Source organism: Petromyzon marinus, chromosome 13, assembly GCF_048934315.1.
Source record: "Petromyzon marinus isolate PM22_M1 ecotype Great Lakes invasive population chromosome 13, UKy_Petmar_22M1.pri1.0, whole genome shotgun sequence".
NCBI lineage: Eukaryota > Metazoa > Chordata > Hyperoartia > Petromyzontiformes > Petromyzontidae > Petromyzon > Petromyzon marinus.
This window is the reverse complement of record NC_133679.1, coordinates 13,671,060-13,690,569: the sequence shown is the minus strand read 5'-3', so window position 1 is coordinate 13,690,569 and position 19,510 is coordinate 13,671,060. Positions and strand designations below refer to the sequence as shown.

The following is a 19,510-nucleotide window of genomic DNA, read 5'->3' as shown; positions in this document are numbered from 1 at the left end:
CCCAAGCTAAAGATATGTACATACAGGTATGTTGTGAGAAATAAATAAAAACATCAGCGTGCAAACAAGTCTGCCTGCGATGCTTGCAAGGCGCCGCGTTTTGTAAATAACGGAAATAAGGCATAGAGCGCCGTTTGTCCGCCCGCAAGCCCGGCGGAGCGCTTCAAAGCCGTCGCGTGCAGCGCCCTCCGCGTGGGTTTCACGAGACGGAGGTGCTGTTTGCCGACGGCCGCCACTGCGCCCGACAGAACTGCGAAGTCTTTATTATGTACATAGCCAATAATCGGGAGGTGCGGCGGGGAAGGGATGTCTCAATTTGTGTGCAGTAAATTATAAATGTATCTTGTAATTTTACTGTTTGTTTCAGGTTGCACCCGGATCAAGAGCCGAATGGCTCACAGGGTTATTCCAAATAAATGAAACTGAAAATAAAATGGAACTGAAAACACAAGAAAGCTATTCTAAAGAAGTGTACATTGGCCAGCGAAGTTGTATCTGGTCCCTTCAAGCCACATTTAAACTTTCAATTGAGTTTGAGTGTGCTTAATGTGTTACAGAGGATGATCCCATTAGGCTAGTTTCTCGGATATTTTACACGGGAGATCCGTGTTACTGCGTCAGTACAGCAACAACAACAACAAACGTACACGAGGCAAAAGCATCAATATCGAAGACGAATTACACCACGTGTACAGCATTCATCATCCAGAAAAATCAGTTCTCAAGAAATGAGTTTTAACGAGCGTAACGTTAAACAGGTTGCTTGATCGTAATTCATTCTGACCGTGTTAGGAGACCACGAAGAAAAAATTCACACGTTATCAATGCGGGGGGGGGGCGGGGGGGGTGATTTAAATTTGATTGCCCGGGGGGGGGGGGGTTAAAAAGGCGGTGTGACCTCATCGGTGCGGATGAGATTCCAGTGCGCTGGTAAAAGCCGTTCTTATTGGCCGTCCGAGCGCATTCACATATGCTAGGTAGGGAAGGACATGAATCAGCCACTCCTTTGATCAGTCTGGGTTTTTTACCCTTTGAAGTTGTGCCAGCTGCGAGCGCTACGATTCTATTCTTGAGCCTAGCGGAGGTGAAGATTTGACGTGAAGTTCCATTTTTGTATGTGGAGCGGTGCACGAGAGAGCGCGAGGAGCAGGTCGCGTGCGGGGTCCGCAGGCCCCCCCCCCACCCCCTGCTAAAATCGTAGCCGTTATCGCTGGGCTCTGGAAGAGGTGTGGGGGAAGCCTTTACTTACAGAGGGGCAAATAGGACTTTAAAAAATATATATAAATATTCCATTTGGCAGGTTTCACCTTGGCGCCATCCTATTTTTTACTTTCACTGAACCATATTAATTTTAAAGATTTATTTTTCTAGGTAAGGCCCCCCGCTGAGCTATATTGTAGCGGCTTTTGGCTCGTCATCGAACAAAGACGGTCACTGCATTGCGCGCTTTCAGATTTGCTTCTTCGGCCGTCTGGAACGCTCTTCCTTCCGATATTAGGAAGCCACTGGAGCTTTGCACTTTTAAATCTAGATTGAAAACTAATTTCTTTGAAACTGATTTTTGTGTTTAGTTTGTTGTCCTTCCCCCACACCTCCGATTAGCACGGTTGGCTACGTGCGGTGCGAAAGCAGTTCAACATACATATATAGCTTTTTTTCAGAAGCTCGCAGGTCATAAATGGTAGCTCAAGTAAAGCGGCTTATCGTGTGGAAATACAGAGCAGCCAAATAATCTAAGCACACGTTTCTGAAACCGCGAGAAAAATCCCCGCGACCACGTGGAGAGAGACGTGCAAACTCCAAATATACAGGCGTCACGGTCGGGATCGAACACACGACCGCCTGCATAGCGGGAGAGGGCGATAACATCTTGCCACCGCGGTATTCCAATAGTAATGCAAACAAAGCTTATGTGAGTGTCGACCGAGTATAAAGAGTCCTTTGCGGTGACAGAAGGGGCTGAGCTCGCTTAAAAGTTAGAGGCATGGTGTTGCTAGGGCTTTTAAAACAACGATCCTCCTCTCGTACCCAATGAGTGCAGGTAACGTGTTTGCTTGGCACATACGTGTCCTTTACGGGACGTTTTGAAACGTTAGCCTCGTGTGATCACATGCCTTGTTAAAATGCACATATCCTGAGCATGGAATCGGTTGTAATCCATTAATCTCTGTGTTTAATCAGTGATAAAGAACTTTATTGCTCATCGGATTTCTCGAGTATAAATAAATATTCTGAGTGAATCTGTTCATCAATACACGCATAGATGTGATGCTGCATTACGGGAGGCTCATTGAACTGTGAGAGTGATGTTATTGCTCCTCTGTTGTAGTACATTTCCCATACAGTGCGGATTTATATTGCATCCAAATGTGACCGCATCTCAAGATATTCGTCAGAACAGTGAGCATATTTATTTGATCTATGGAGAGAGAGAGGCAGCGAGTTATAGGTCGAGAAGAGAATTGTCTGGAGCCTGTACTTGGACACGGAGACAGGGAGTTGACAGTATGGACGGCTGGGGATAAGGGACACCAGGACTATGTGGGACACCAGAGGTTGAATGAGTGACATCCCACTCAGCAAAGGTTGACATAATCTGGATTGTTGCTCTGTTGAAAATTCTGAATTATTACATATAGAAAATTCCATTCATATAGTGCTTTTCATCAAGGATCTCAAAGCACTGTCGCAGCAGACACTCAGCATAAAACTAATGATATTATAAATACATTTAATTCCATTTATGAAATGAACTTCAAGTTTAATGAGTGGAAGCGTATACATAGCTTTTAAGACACATTTTAAAACATGTCCACAGATTCAGAGATCCTGATATCTCGTGGAAGACCGTTCCATATCCTGGGCGCTACACGGGAACTATCTCGGTCACCCATAGACCGAAGCCTTGACCTGGGAATTCAGAGAAGATCTGCATCCACAGATATATATGATGACCGTGACATCGATGACAGTGGTTAAGTGTAATTTTGTACATTTAATGTTTCATTTATTCATCCTTGTACTCGCAGATCATCGCGCTCCCATATGGACATGAAGTCTTGTCCAGGAGGCTTGGCCAGGGGCAATGGATCGGGACACCTAGAGGGATATTCGAAACGGCCCACTGCTTTTCTGCCCTTCGTGAAAGTTTATTTAACTGTCCAAAGTGAATGCTTGGGGAATGGATTTAAGTCTTTGAGGGAGTGCACCTGCAAATCTGACGGTGCTTAAGTTGTATTGCCAATAAAGATTTAAAATTTCGTGTTCAACCCAGAGGATGAACACGAAATTTAGCACTCTTCTGAAATTCGTGGTCTGCCAGGCAAGTGTCTAACTGTGTCGTTGGCCGACTGGTTTTGCATCACGTAAATTTTTCTTAGGTTTGTTGAATTCTCGTCTCTCATCTTGTTGTATTTACCTCCGTGCAGTTTAACGCTCTCTGTGTGTTGCGTTGATGTCACCCTATGTGCTATTTGTTTTTTTTACACCTGATGAAGATCGCTTGTGTTGCGGTCGAAACGTCGTGATTGATTTATTTTATTTTAATAGAATTTTATGGTATTTCTACATACGTGACTTTACCGAAAAAAAACAATGTGTATTGCCAGTGTTTGTTGGCAAGGCTGAGCGCACCTGTTTTCACAACTTCGGAAACAAAAGAAATTCCTTTCAGAAGAACGCAAAACAAAGCGAAGAGGCACTGTCGCTTATTTGTTCAGAACTCCAGCTGCTTTGATAACACATCAATAATTCATTTTGGTCTGTCACCAAGGAAATCTTTGGCAGTGTGTTGTCCTAAGGAAATGCGTCAAAAAACTAGTGCATTTGTCAGCAAAGCGCATGCTGCATACCGGCGTGGATTTTTGTGCAACCCGAATCAAACTGTAAACAATATTGATCCATCCCCCGTAATCATAAAACATGACGGGTCCATTTTTTTAAAGTTGTCATTCTGCCAGCACACAAAATGACTGCGACGTGGTTCAAAAACAGGCGACATGGCGAGATGTTAACAACCATTGCCTGGTATACAGGAGGTCGTGGGTTCAATTCCGACCCTAACACTGCCTGTATATTTGGAATTTACATGTTCTCTCCCCGGTCGCGTGGATTTTTCTCCAGGTCTTTGGGTTTTTGCCCCATTTGGAGTATTTGGCTGCTATACATTTCTACATGATCAGCCACTTCGCTTCTGAAAAAGAGCTATGTAGCTCAGTGGGCCTAACCTGGTAAAATTAACAAAAACTGTTGAGTTCAAGTTTAAGCTCCTTCCATGATTGAAATCTGCATATCGCCATTCGCACTTGAGGGTTGGACCGCGGTCAGTCTGTCGGTCAATTCGAAATATCCGATTATTGGATCAAATGCAAGTGCCCGTGAATATAAAGAAAATAAGGGAGTCAATTAAGCCTTGTGCATCTGCCTATTTTTTGTTGATCCAAATGTCAAAGGCAGAAAGTATGGGGGGGGGGGGGGTTGGGGGCAGAAGGGCTACTGATGTTTGTACTGAAAAAAAAGGTGAGACATCAAAAGAATTCTAAGATATGGTTAGAAATTATTTGCTCCGTTGCTTTTAACCGCTCCAGTCATTTGTCTTCCTAAAAAAACACCTTTGGTCTTTCGGTGTGCACATCATTTGCACACATGTGCGGCACGTGTACGTGTGTGTATGTTGATGTGTGTGCACGATGAGCAGTAGTGCAACGATCTTCGTGCTATAAACCCGGCGACCCGGGTTCGATTCCCGCTCACTACTATAATTCAGTAGGCTCACGTGACATTGACTTCTCCAAGACAGAGGTTCTCTGCAAGCCATCTGGCTATCATGAGAGATTCGTACATGAGGCTATCCACATATACAAACACAGAGACAATTTCAACCGAGAAGATGGATTCTGGCTTAGCAATCATTGGAAGGATTTGATAAACCATTTTGGGTCTTAATTGATTGTTCACGCTTACGGTGGCTTTCAGACCGCATCCATTATTTTCGTCTCCCCCCTCCTCTTTTCCGAACATAGATGGACTCGTCCATTTGAATCACTGCCAAATCGCTCTCCGTGGTGCTAACGTTAAAAAAAACCGCCATTTTTTTCAAATTTGCTTGCTGTGGTTTTCACACCTGATGATGATTGCTTGTGTTGCAGTCGAAACGTCGTGAGAATTTTATTTTTTATATTTTTATTATTTTATTGTTTCCCTTCTACGTGACTTTACCGAAAGAACCAAGAATATGAATCCCTGCAGTCACGAAAGCTTTAAATAAAAATGTATATGGAGGATCTTTGTTTTTGTGTTGTTGTGTTTGTCATTTGCAGATCATTGAAAACATTCTCAAAGTGCACCCAGTAGCAGGGCCACAGATTTTCCACCCACTCCTTCCCAGCATCTTCAAAGGGATCCTGGATGGGGAGGTAACGGACTCGAAGCTTTAATCTTCATATACAACATACATACACATACATATATGCCGGCATTTGTATGTAGTCGTTTTTTTAGTTTTTTTGCTCTGCCTGTATGTATGTTGAACTTCCTTCGCACCGTACGTAGCCAACCGTGCGAATTGGAGGTGCGGGGGAAGGACAACAAACTAAACAAAGAAAGCAGTTCTAAAAAAATCCGTTTTAAATATATAGATTTGAAGGTGCATAGCTCCAGTGGCTTCCTAATATGAGAAGAAACTGCGTTCCAGACGGCTGCAGAAGCACATCTGAAAGCGTGCGATGCAGTGACCGTCTTTGTTGGCTGGAATCAGTGCCCAGACTAATCCTTTTCTTTCATCCACTCCAGCGCTTGGTTTTCTCTTTTATAATTGTGGAGCGCAAATCTGCAAGCCGCGAGTGCTGTCTCCTGTACATTCAACCCCCCCCCCCCCTGCCCATCCCATCTCCCCCTTCCTGATTTGAAATTCACCGTGGTGAGAGAATATCCTGAGATCGCCAAATGCATTAACATGTTTGACGTACCGGCGTATACACACCCCGTTGGAATGTTATTACAAAAGCCCCGCAATTAGCGTTCTCAACGTAAACCAGATCATCGCAGGATTACGTGGGCGTTGTTGTTAACCAACCCACTTTAATTGGCGCTTAATTGTTATATCGAAGGCTGTGAATAATTCCGAACAATGGACTTGATAAAGCACCTGTTTCTCGTGCATAAAAAGCACTCCGATTGCTTTTGTGATACCACAGACGAGCACAAATGGGAGGGGGTGGGGGGGGGACGTTGTGATACGTTCTAGCAGCAGCAGCAGCAACAGCAGCGGCAGATTGTCGCAGCGTGTGTTTTCGCGTGCAGGGAAGGTGACCTCTCCTTGTGTCCCCCCTCCTCCCCCCGTGCTTCTCGCCACAATCAGAGGTATCCGGTTGTGATGGCCACGTACCTCGGCATCTTTGGTAGAATCATCCTCCAGAACCCTGCGTACTTTTCGGGCCTGCTCGGGCAGATCGGCATGGAGCTGGGCCAAGAGGTGAGGAGCCTTGTGTCTTGGTGTTTCCGGTTTTACGATGGTTTTAGTTTCAAAGGAGACCGGGTGGCTCCGAGGTGAGAGCACCAAGCCAGCATGGCTGAGAATCCGAGACTCGATTCCAGTTTTCAGCCGTGCTAAAATGATAACAACTGTGCGTTATTGTTATCAAACAACTGCATCATGAATTCCTCACCATCTCCACCATCTCCTTCGACGTCAAATCGTCATTATCAAAGGTAATACAAAAAAAAAACATTGTCTTAATCATTTATTACGTATTCATTGAAGTCACTGTTATTCGACACTTACCATTTCCCCCCAATGTATCTCAAATTTTTTCCCAGTGGAACAAGGTTTTTGCATTCATGAGCGTTTTCAAAAACGTAACCCTCGCGGATAGAGAGGGTTTACTGCATGTTCAACTTCTTTCGCACCGTTCGTAGCCCACCGCGCTAACACTAAAAGCAGGGTTATGTGAGTGTAGCGTGCTAATATGGTCTCGGCGTGGTCCTCAATACATTTGGTTTTTCACTTGAAATTTCAGAAAACAAAATCCAGATCTGAGAATAAAACTAAACACTAGTTGGACTACTATGCAAAGAACACATCAACAGCAACGTGTATTTGAATATGCAGTGTCCTCCCAGTGTGGATAAGAGGTCACTTGAAAACATCCCAGAAGTGATTATGTGAAGTCGCATTCCACGGGCTGATCTCTAACACGCGGGGGGGCAATGCACTCATCTGCGAGTCTTCCCAAAAGGAGCTTGGTCTCGAGGTGAAGGCAGTGCCTTGTTCATCATCTCTATCGGGTTGCTTGATTTAGAGGTCGCGCAGAGGTCAGAGCATCAAGCCAGCTCCGCCGAGTTCCTAGGCTCGAATCCAGTTTTCAGGCTCGCGCGATCAAAATGGATTTTTACGACGGGAAAAAAACAACGTTTCATTTTGTATAAACCAGAGAGTTCAGGGTGCCTTGCCCTCGCCTTTTGGCTGCTTCCACCATAAAAGAACGAACAGGCGAGCAAGCGAGCAAGTTAGCGATACAAAAGACTCCCAGTTGGCTTTGCTCTCCCACGTATAATTCGTCCTGTTGAGTCACCCAGATCGTTTGAGTTGTCGCTCCGCTGACACGCTGTTGTTGCTGTACCGCACGTTGTTCGGCACGACATCCGGCGTTTTGCTTTCGTGAAACGAAGAAGCTGCAAGCACGTGGGAGCAGAACGTCAGGATGTGATCTCCGAATAAGACGCGGCACAACAACGCAAAAGCAACATCGCGAAAGCTTACGCAGCAAGTGGGTGAGCGATTCCGCATTTGTTTTGCGCTACGCTCGAGCGCTCGCCTCTCTAATCGCTTCACAGCCGGACCAGCTGCTGGGCTCCCTCGTGGACATGTGGGTGGACCGCATGGACAACATCACGCAGCCAGGGAGGCGCAAGCTGTCTGCGCTCGCGCTCGCCTCCCTCCTCCCCACGGACAACAGGTACGGGGCGCTTGCGCGTGCAGCGCCGTGAAGCGCCACGCAGCAGCAGCAGCAGCAGCAGCAGCGGCAGCAGCCGTGGGCTTGCGGAGGCGGCGGCGGTGGTGGTGGTGGTGGTGGTGGCGGCAGTGGTGGTGGTTGCGACTCCCCCGTCTCATTTACATTTCTGAATGTCGAGCGCCGCGGCGCCGGGCTGATTAATGCCTGCCGCCCGTATCGGACCGAAGCTAAAAAGGCAATTAAATGACCGTGCTCATTGCTAGTCCGCGCAAGGTTTATGCGCATGTAATATGCGTAATTTTCAAAGGGGATTAATTGATTGTCCACCAGACTGATTTATTCAGGCTTTGTGTAAACAAAACTAGTGTTTTGTACATATGCGCAGGGTTTTTGCTTCAGGTGTGGCTAATTTCCTTCGATGTGAATTAAGTTAGAGAGTGCACGCACGCTGGTCGTAAACTAACTAGAAGTGTAAAGTAAAAGTAAATGACCGCTTCTCTTTCGGCTTCTTCCCTTGGAACTGCTCCTCTTTGGAACTGCCTCCTCCCACCATCGTCACTTTTATCAACAATAATAACGATAACAATCTTGCTCAATTGCAAGAAAGTGCTACTTTTCTTCTGCTCACTTGACCCTGTGGGCCTTGTGCTCAGCAATTACGTAGAAATAAATAAATGCGGTGCACGCTTTCGTGGATTATGTGTGCACACAAAGACAAAGATCCCCCATGTAGCCTTAACAGACTTGGCAGGTGCTGTGAGCGAGCATCTTTGATGGCCAACAACGGCACACGAGGAGTTGGGTGGCCAGCGCCACGCCCGGCCGCCTCTGTGTCCCCAGTGCAGATGTTTACGCAACCGCTCTACCTTCTCATTTAAGGCTCTTGTCGACCTAGGGGAGGCCCAGGACCGGCTAAAATGTTCACCACTGCTATCGGTCGTGAGCAGGAATCGAACCGAGTTTGTAGCTCAGCGTGCTCACCTCTACACTACCGCTCCCCCGCTGCACTACATAGACAAACACGCGCGGAGACACTGGAGGTGCAATTACTCGCATCATTCACGCCCAGGCGATGCATGCATTCAGATTATCCGTGGCTTCTTTCAGCCGGGAGAGGAAGGGAGCTGGAGAGAAATGCTGATACCGCCGCAGGGTATATTTCACATTGGTTTAGGGTGAAATTAAAAGACAAAGGGCTCAGTTCCTTTTGGCTTGCGAACGAGAAGGCTGTTCGGCGTCGCTCCCACTGGGGTTAGGATGCGGCTTTACCGCATCTTAAATGCACCAGCGTGCATCAAATAGTTACCATTTTGTGGGGCGTTTTGTAGTTATGTATTCGTACAATTGTTTATACCCAGGAAAGCCTCCCACAGTTCATTGAGACTTGTTTTTATGGAGGGTCCTGCCCGAGTGTGTTGCAGTAGAGGGCGCTGATTGCTATGTAAATTCCAACTGAGTTAAATTGGCAGATATATATTTCTTCGTCAAATTTGCACCACGATGCCCGGCGCATAGTGGCGCCCGCCCTTGCGAACGGCGTCATGAGATATTTTAACTTCCACTGTGCAGAAGCAGACGGTGTTTTTTTGGTTCATGCACTGGACCACTGCAGTAACGACAAAGGCCGGCCACTGGATTTGAATCTTGAACCTCCGCAGCGAGTAGCAAACGCTTTCTGCTCGGCCATATAAAATCGATGGTTCGATGGATATGGTTGCCTCTGCCATAGGAATGTATAATTTCCTGTACCAGCTCAACAAATACAAAAATGCCAAGTTCAGTCCTCATTTGACAGTGCAACAATTTGACTTGCACATTTACACGTTCAGTTGCTGGTCCGTCCACGTCTCAGTGAACGTCTTCCCTTAGTGTAAAAGGACGATTCAACCCCAAGAATCTTAACAGCTCTTATCTTGTAGCTACACGTCTGGTAATGACAACAAAAATAGTTTAAATTGATTTTCGGCATTGCTGACTTGTCACCGCAATGGTTTTGGAGATATCAGGATGGTGCTGTAGCGGTATTCCTAAAGTCACCTTAAATATATTTTTCAATAACCTTAAAACTGTATGTCTGTAAATGCTAGGCTTGTAAAACAAATATTTGAGTGTTGTGTTTTTTTTCAATCGTTTGTATAATTTCTAAATATGTATATACTTTTTATCTCTCCCGGAAATGTTTTATTTTTGGCCATTAGCCTGACAAACACAAAATTTAACATTAGCATCGCATTCGAATATAATTTGTATGCACAATTGCATAAATGACGCTTTATAAAATGAAATGATTATGATGATTCGACAGGTGTTATCATGAGCATCAAAAACAAGTTTTTAATCTATAAATGTATGCATCATTGCATATATAATCCGTAATCATTCGCCTGACTCTCCGTACGTATGTACGTGTATATCGCGCGTGTGAGACTCCGAGTTGGTGGAACGACGGGTGGCTTCGTGTGGAATGCACGCGTGTGTGCGACTCTGAGCCGACGCTGTTGTGCAGCATTGTCCAGGACCGCTTCTGTGGCCTCGTCAACGTCTGCGCCGAGGCCTTGCACGACATCATGATGGAAGACCCGGACGGAGGCGCCTACAGAGAGTGAGTAAGGTGGGGGGGGGGGACCAAGTGGCTGGGGGCGGCGTGGGGATTTAAACGACTATTAAACGAATTATATTTGACCAGGTAAGGCCCATGAAGCTGTATAGCTTTTTTTCAGAAGCGACCTGGACACGAATGATCACCCAATGAGAAGTGGCTTAGGTGGAAATGTATTGCAGCTAAATAGTCTGAGCGCATTTTTTATTCTAAACGTGGAGGGAAAAACCAGAGGACGTAGAGAAAAATCTCCACGACCACAGGGAGAGACACATGCAAACTTCAAATATACAGCAGGCGTCAGGGTCGGGATCAAAACCACGACCTCCTGTACACCAGGCAAGGTAGTTAATATCTCGCCACCACGAGGATAGTGCGGTCACACCCTGTATTTGCATAGCAGCGGTCGTGAAGAGAGCCCTATGCCTGCAAAAAAAAACATGATAGTTCATCCGTCCATCTCCAATGGGGATGAGCCACCACCTAAATGCTCATTCATGCATAACGACACTTTGTTATTTTTTCCAACATTTCAATTTTGTTATCAAAGTCACGTCGTAAGTGAAAGAATACATTAATAATTTGAAACCTTGCAGAGCAATGCATAGCCTCATGTAACAGAAATGCACGTGGAATGTGATATCAGAGAACTACTTTTGAGATCCCTTTCATGTGACGTCATATCGACAACCAGGGTTGATGAGACTTTCTCACGTACCCGGCTATCGGGATGTTTATTGCATTGTCGCCAAGCCAATTATGTTTTTGCTAAGTCAAATCAAGTAAAAAATAACTTCTCACGATGTTTTATGTTGTTGTGCAATCATTGGTGGAATTGGCTGAGACCATAAACTCGGGCGGTAGAAGCCTCGATTTGAACCCAGAATCTCAGCAATGACAGCTCAGTTGTCCAAACCCCCTTGAGCTGCCCGACTGCCTCTTATAAATGATTAACACGTATCGTTTTTTGAAATCATCGTCGTCTTCGCTTTAGACGTTAACGTTTTGTTCCCGACGGTGATGATTGCGTGTCGTTCCCCCGGAAGCCGACTGATCATGGCCGTGGAAGAGGTTCACTTCGGAGAGGAGCTGGAGCAGCCAACGGAACAAGACAAGCGAAAGAAGCTGGTGAGGGTGCCCCCCTTGCTTCTGTGCCGCCACACCAGGCCCCCCCCCCTCCGTCCCTTTCATGGCCATCCGCCTCTGACGGTGGCTGTGCGGCTCCTGAGTATCGACCTCACACCGCCAAGATCTTGAGTTGGCTAGTGTGTGTATGTATGTATGTAGAACTTCTTATGCACAAACCATGCTAATTGGAGGTGTGGAATCTGGGTTTCACAAGCGCCCTGTGATTATAAACCGGCTTCTGAAGGGTGGCAAGTTGATGGTCTCGGCCCGGCCACCGATGCCTGTACGTTGAATGTTTTTTTTTTTTAAACCAGACCTGTACCGCGTGCGCCAGGCAAATGTAAAGTGGTAGAGCTGATAAGCAACATGCCAGGACCATAAGTACGAATTAGCCAAATTACATAGGGTGACAGTAGACAGTGTTTTCTCTCGAAATTCCAACACCTCGTCTATCAAAGCTGGTGGCCTACGAAATCGCCGCTTATTATGCAAATGAGACCGATGAGTTAAACCCCAACGAGGGATCCTTTGAACACGAGGTTAAGAAATCGTGTGGAGGCGCCACGCGCGATAATTAGCGCCGGGAATCAGTGCTGGCAAAATAAATCGCCTTCGACGTGGAAAAATCACGTGCGTCACGCGTCCCTGTTTTTTTTTTTTTTACAAATTGTTAATTCTCATTTTAAAGGCCAATTTCTCCACTAAAATTATGAAATGATTATCCGCAAAGGGAATATAGGAATAGGCGTACCTTTAACTTTGTATTTTTATTTTATTCTGCCAGTCTGAAAGATGGTTTTGACGATAATTACAGTCCTTACAAACTACCGTTTAAATAGAAAGCGTAATTATGCTTAATAACGGCCCGGGAATTGGTCACTCTTTGCAGGACACTGTACTTCCCCCGTCAGTTATTATTCCGCAGAAGGTAATTTCCGTAGCAGGCTTTGCAAATTGTCGTAATGAGGTACAGTTAACGTCGGCCAGCATTCTCCGTCTCCTTTTCAACTTCCGCTCCCATCTGCCGTCACAAGTGCAGGCCAAACTATCCCTCGCCTTAAGGTCGTTCCGTTTAGTTTCGCGTGTAACGATTGGATGATTAATTGGACGACGTGTCGACTGATGTGACGTTGTCATTATCGTTTAAGGCAAATCAGAAGTGTCAACATACGCTTTTATCTTTTGCATGTTTCACGCCCATTCCAAGCCGAATTTAATACGTTGGCTGAAAATGAATCCACGTTATAAATCATGTTATGTGATCCGACCTTTTCAATGCCAAAAGTAACACCTTTATCCACGGACCTCTGTGATGTGAGGAACTTGGAAGTACCGCGTGCACGTGTGCATGCGTGCACGTGCCTGTGTGTGTATGTGGGCTTAGACTTGGTATGCAAGTGTATTTGCGTATGTGTATGCCCTTGTTTGTATGTGGGCGCATGCGTTTGTATGTATGTGTGCGCGTGTTTCTACGTGTGCGGGGACCTGAGTTCAATTCCCGCTTAAGGCCGACACCAGTGACGATTGTCTAAACCGGTGCTGAGCCGTCCGTAGGTCAACTGAAATGAGTACCTAGTGCAGTGTGTAAACATCGCCACTAGGGAGACAAAGGCGGTCAGGCGTGGTGCTGGCCACCCACCCCCTCGTGTGCCGTGCCGGCCTTTATAGGTGCTCGCTAACAGCACTTGCCCCAGCAGTCTGTTGTGGCTATACGAGGGATCTTTGTCCTTGTTGTACGCGTGTCTGTGTGCGCGTGTCTGTGTACGCGTGTCTGTGTGCGCGTGTCTTTGTGCGCGTGTGTGCGCACACAGACACAAGCGCCGTGGTGACGTCACCGCCACTTAGTGGCAAATGGCTGTTGTGCAAGATGAACATCCAAACATTGTTGGATGTTTTGATTTAAAGCTTTCGTGACTGCAGGGATTCATATTCTTGGTTCTTTCGGTAAAGTCACGTAGAAGGGAAACAATGAAATAAAGAAATTGTTTTATATTTTTAATATTTTATTGTTTCCCTTCTACGTGACTTTACCGAAAGAACCAAGAATATTGTTGGATGTTCTATTGATCAGACGGCAAAAGTTTTGAAGCGCATCCGCTGGGGGTTTGTTTTCATTTTCAAAAGTAATATGTTTTTCTTGTTTTTAATTTACATGCAAACATATTGTATATATATGAAACACAATTCACCAGTGATTTATTCGCTGCCCTTGACAATTTGCCGTCACAGCTATGCAATTGATCTCAATCGCACAGACGCACCTTTTGAAAGGTTACATGTGAAGATATGCTTGCAAGTTTTTTTTTAAGAATAGTGGCATGGGTTATTATTTATATGGTCGTATACAGTGCAACGTCGTCATCATCATCATCAAACATCTTATGAAAGACTCAACTCGGAAGAACCCCTTCGTTTTGATCTTGCGCGAAGCTCCATGGTCGACCCTAAACTGCATTCACTGCACAGACCATGGCAGATGCAGGTTCATGATGCACAAATGGAAAATTTCGAAGTCCCCAGTGCGTGACTTTGGTCATCCAGAACGGACCATACAACATATCACAATGCAATGCCCGATCCACAAATATAAGAAGGCATCGCAGCGATACACTCCGCTGCTCCTGATGCCGTTATCTGGGCTTGACCAGCTGAATGTGGAATTGTAGTTGTTGCTATGCATCTCCCATCAGCCGTACGAAAGAAGAAGAAGAAGATCATCATCTGTCACGCTAAGTCTGCCCCTGCTGGATGAAAGTACAGTGAGGGAAAAAAGTATTTGATCCCCTGCTGATTTTGTACGTTTGCCCACTGACAAAGAAATGATCGGTCTATAATTTTAATGGTAGGTTTATTTGAACAGTGAGAGACAGAATAACAACAACAAAATCCAGAAAAACGCATGTCAAAAATGTTATAGATTGATTTGCATTTTAATGAGGGAAATAAGTATATGACCCCCTCTCAATCAGAAAGATTTCTGGCTCCCAGGTGTCTTTTATACAGGTAACGAGCTGAGATAAGGAGCACACTCTTAAAGGGAGTGCTCCTAATCTCAGCTTGTTACCTGCATAAAAGACACCTGTCCACAGAATCAATCAATCAGATTCCAAACTCTCCACCATGGCCAAGACCAAAGAGCTCTCCAAGGATGTCAGGGACAAGATTGTAGACCTACACAAGGCTGGAATGGGCTACAAGACCATTGCCAAGTAGCTTGGTGAGAAGGTGGCAACAGTTGGTGCGATTATTCGCAAATGGAAGAAACACAAAAGAACTGTCAATCTCCCTTGGCCTGGGGCTCCATGCAAGATCTCACCTCGTGGAGTTGCAATGATCATGAGAACGGTGAGGAATCAGCCCATAACTACACGGGAGGATCTTGTCAATGATCTCAAGGCAGCTGGGACCATAGTCACCAAGAAAACAATTGGTAACACACTACGCCGTGAAGGACTGAAATCCTGCAGCGGCCGCAAGGTCCCCCTGCTCAAGAAAGCACATACACATGCCCATCTGAAGTTTGCCAATGAATATCTGAATGATTCAGAGGACAACTGGGTGAAAGTGTTGTGGTCAGATGAGACCAAAATGGAGTTCTTTGGCATCAACTCAACTCGCCGTGTTTGGAGGAGGAGGAATGCTGCCTATGACCCCAAGAACACCATCCCCACCGTCAAACATGGAAGTGGAAACATTATGCTTTGGGGATGTTTTTCTGCTAAGGGGACAGGACAACTTCACCGCATCAAAGGGACGATGGACGGGGCCATGTACCGTCAAATCTTGGGTGAGAACCTCCTTCCCTCAGCCAAGGCATTGAAAATGGGTCGTGGATGGGTATTCCAGCATGACAATGACCCAAAACACACAGCCAAGGCAACAAAAGAGTGGCTTAAGAAGAAGCACATTAAGGTCCTGGAGTGGCCTAGCCAGTCTCCAGCCCTTAATCCCATAGAAAATCTGTGGAGGGAGCTGAAGGTTCCAGTTGCCAAACGTCAGCCTCGAAACCTTAATGACTTGGAGAAGATCTGCAAAGAGGACTGGGACAAAATCCCTCCTGAGATGTGTGCAAACCTGGTGGCCAACTACAAGAAACGTCTGACCTCTTTGATTGCCAACAAGGGTTTTGCCACCAAGTACTAAGTCATGTTTTGCAGAGGGGTCAAATACCTATTTCCCTCGTTAAAATGCAAATCAATTTATTACATTTTTGACATGCGTTTTTCTGGATTTTGTTGTTGTTATTGTCTCTCACTGTTCAAATAAACCTACCATTAAAATGATAGACTGATCATTTCTTTGTCAGTGGGCAAACGTACAAAATCAGCAGGGGATCAAATACTTTTTTTCCCTCACTATCTTCAAGCCATCGACATCCCTCGAGGGTCTCACCGATGCCACGATCCATTTCACTCCCGTACATGAGCTCATCGCGTTGCCCCATCCTTTGTGGTTGGTCGTGCTCTTGGACGCGGGTTCCCTCCTGTAACCTGCTCTTCCATAACCCGCCTCGACCACTGGACGTCGTCGCTTCTAGCGACCGTCTGCTGCCCAATCATCTGACCTCTCTTGAACACTCCCGTGTAACGTCACGAGTTTGCGCGCCTTCTCTGATCTGCGCGTTCATTCCTCTTTCTGTCTCGTGGTGTCATTTCAAACGTGCAGCTGTCCCCAGCTTCCTTGCGCACTTTTCAGTGTTTGTTTTTGTCGCGATGCACCTCTACATTAGCAAGTTCAGTCTTTGAAAATAACTCCCAACCTCTTTGTGTCATTTTGATTAATTGCCCAGGTCTACTGTACTCCTGGTTTGCAGTTGCATCTAAACAATCGTTATGCATGGTTTTACAAACTTGCCGTATGCAACTTTTGTTTTGCTCATATTTATACTGAGCACAACGTGACATATTTATTATTTTGTATTGATTGTTATGAAGACCATCATAGAAGACCTATAAGCAACCGCATCTCAAAGCTGTATAGAAGATATGGGGAATGGACTTGTACACTGTGATTTTTATTTAATTTAAAGAGGAGACGGTTGAAACTAACTAACTTTTAATTTTATCATGTAAAGCCCACCGTTATAAAGCTCTATATAGCTGTTTCAGAAGCTATCTGGCCACGAATGACAGCCCAACGAAGTGGCTTATCACGTGGACATGCATAGCAGCCAAATACTCGCCTTTTGATTCTAAATATGGCGGGGAAAACGGGAGGACCCGGAGAACAATCCACGCAACCACAGGGAGAGAGAGAGAGAGGCACTTAAACTCCAAATATACAGCAGGCATCAGGGTCGGGATCGAACCCACGACCTCCTGTGTACCAGGTGAGGAAGTTAACATCTCCTCTGCTGCCCACTGTCTGCCTACTGTCAGTGGGCAGCAAAGAGGGGTGAGGGGCTCCTCACCGAGCAAAGATTGCCTTTGGGCCTTTGAAAGCGTAATCTATGATTGGTAATTTACGAAGCCTCAGTTTTCCAGCAGGAAAAAAATTACGGGGGAAATATTGGCAGCACATTTACTTCGCCGCAAACCGAAAATGTTGTCCAGTTTTGTCTGTAACACTGCTTTTGTGTTTTACACAATGCGCTACCCACAATGAACTTGGAAAGTCCACAGGTGCTTTTGAGTCTCAGTCGTGTTTGCCGAGCGGTATTTATTCCGTGTGGCACGTCCTCGAACAGCGAGCGTTTCCTTCTCATCGCCAATTCCCAAACAAATGTGAACCCGAAAACGAAACAATTAACGACGTGTGGGCGTGAAGGTTGAGCAAGATGAACGAGCAGCTGTTTTTCGAGAGTGCCGAGTGTGCACGTCACACCTTTTCACACGTGTTTTTCGGATCGTGGTCCGTGCTCGTTCGGCAAGACGTTTCGCTCCATTGTGATGGGAGCTGCTTCAGGAACTGAATTCACCGAAAGTGCCTCCTCGGCATGGCAAGCGAAGGATCTGGGCATTGTGGCGAACAGCACCGTGGTACGGCCCAAAACACTCGAGGAGAGAGCCGTACAGCACAATCGCAAAAACCCACTTAGCAGCATGTCACGTTGCTTTGTTTGTATGTATTTATGTTCGTAAATAGATCCTCATTTGTCTTTTGACATCTGCCGCGCCTTCACATGTTTACAAGAACAACGCTGGCAGAAGCACGGGAAGAGTGCGTGTGCACAAGATGTTTATTCCGACAAAGGAGATGCGCCGTGATATACGAGTGTGCGTGTTCTTGCATGTGTGTTCAAGGATGTGTTTTCATGCATGTTGATGTGCGCGTGTGTTTGTATGTGGGGATAGGTCGTGTTGCGGCTAGCGTGCTGAGCTACGATTCGGGCAACCCGAGTTCGATTCCCGCTCACGATCATCGTTGATGATTATGTGAACCGGCAATGGGCCTCCCCTAGGTCGATTCGATCTCAAATTAGTACCTGGTTCGATGTATAAACATCGCTATTCGGGTACAAAAGGTGGCCGGGCGAGGTTACTAGCCACCCCCCCACCCCCTTGTATGCCGTGCCGGCCTTCATAGGTGATTGCTAACAGCACTTGCGCCAACAGTCTGTTTAAACTATACAGTAGATCTTTAAACGATACAGTGGTCTATTGTGTGTACGAGTGCATTGCGGGTAGTGGCAGTGTAGTGGTTCGCACACTCCGCTACGAGCCCAGCGACCCAAGTTTTGTTCCTGCTCGTGAAAAATAACAGTGGGAAATATCTGAACCGGTCCTGGGCCTCTCCCAGGTCGACTCAGCCTCAAATGAGTGCCTGCCTCGATGTGTAAACTAGGGGACAAAGAAGAAAGCCGGGCATGGTGCTGGTCACCCCACCCTGGCCTTCATAGGGGCTCGCTCACAGTACTTGCCCCGATGGCTTTTTTAAGGCTATACAGGGAGCTTTGTTTTTTGCGCATCGGAGTGAGGTGACTGCCACTTCAACGGCACAGACCTGCGGGCCCATTCGTGAGCAGCCCCCGTTCCTTCTCCTAGCTGTCTCATTTCAATATGTTTAAAGGGAACACAATGTGACACGCGCTCATCCGCTACCCGTTGTAAATACTGTCCTGTGCGTGCGTCAGTGAATGCTTGTAAACAAATATTAAAATATACAGGAGGGGTGGTGTCGTGGCAGCTTGCTCGCTGCACTACGCCGACTGTATTTTTGTGCCCTGCCAATCAACCTGTGGGTTTTAGCTGCGCACCAGTGTCTTCAACTCCCCAATCTGCTCCAGATTAATGCCGGAAGATTTGCTCTTAATTATAAATCTGGCACACCCCACTGTCCCCCCTTGTTTGTGCACCTAACGATGGCAGCGTATCCCTCGTGTTGGGTTTTTGGTGGTTGAACTTGAGTTGCCTTACTTGAATAAGCGTCAAAAGCGATTTTCCTGCTCAAATGAGCATTGAGGCATCGGTGCCCATCTATCTTACAGCTCTGAAACCAGCGGTCGACATTCCACATTTCTATGGTAGGGAGCGAATCTTGACATAGGACCACCTCGATTGAGGTAGCCGCCAGCGGTACTTATTTAATGGACCCCGGAGGAATTATTGGCCGAGCCAACTTCCAACCAGGTTTTTTTTTTTCCGATTGCAAGCCTGCTCCCTTTGCCGACTTCAAACTGCTCTTGAAATTCCCGTGTGCCACTTCTTGCGAGTTGTATAATGATTGTAATAACTTTTCAGCCCATGAATTCAGCGCTGCATAAAGGCTTCTCCATGTTCGATGTCACGGGAGTTGTTGACCATATTTAACCACACTGGTGAGTGCAGGTGGCACGGAGTGGGGGTGGGGTGGGGGGGAACAGGTTGGGGTGGCAGATAATCCCAGGAGCGGG

The 19,510-nt window shown here is 46.3% G+C and overlaps 1 protein-coding gene across 3 annotated transcripts in view; it reads left to right on the top strand.

Annotated features, from left to right (window-relative positions):
• Nucleotides 1–19,510, top strand: part of IPO11 (importin 11) — a 92,865-nt gene that overhangs the window by 67,297 nt on the left and 6,058 nt on the right. For all 3 annotated transcript variants that reach the window (XM_076066887.1, XM_032953626.2, XM_076066886.1), the window contains 5 exons: nt 5,319–5,414; nt 6,359–6,472; nt 7,834–7,955; nt 10,459–10,554; nt 11,598–11,679. In XM_076066887.1, coding sequence (XP_075923002.1) covers nt 5,319–5,414; nt 6,359–6,472; nt 7,834–7,955; nt 10,459–10,554; nt 11,598–11,679 — 510 coding nt within the window. The remainder of the gene's footprint in view (nt 1–5,318; nt 5,415–6,358; nt 6,473–7,833; nt 7,956–10,458; nt 10,555–11,597; nt 11,680–19,510) is intronic.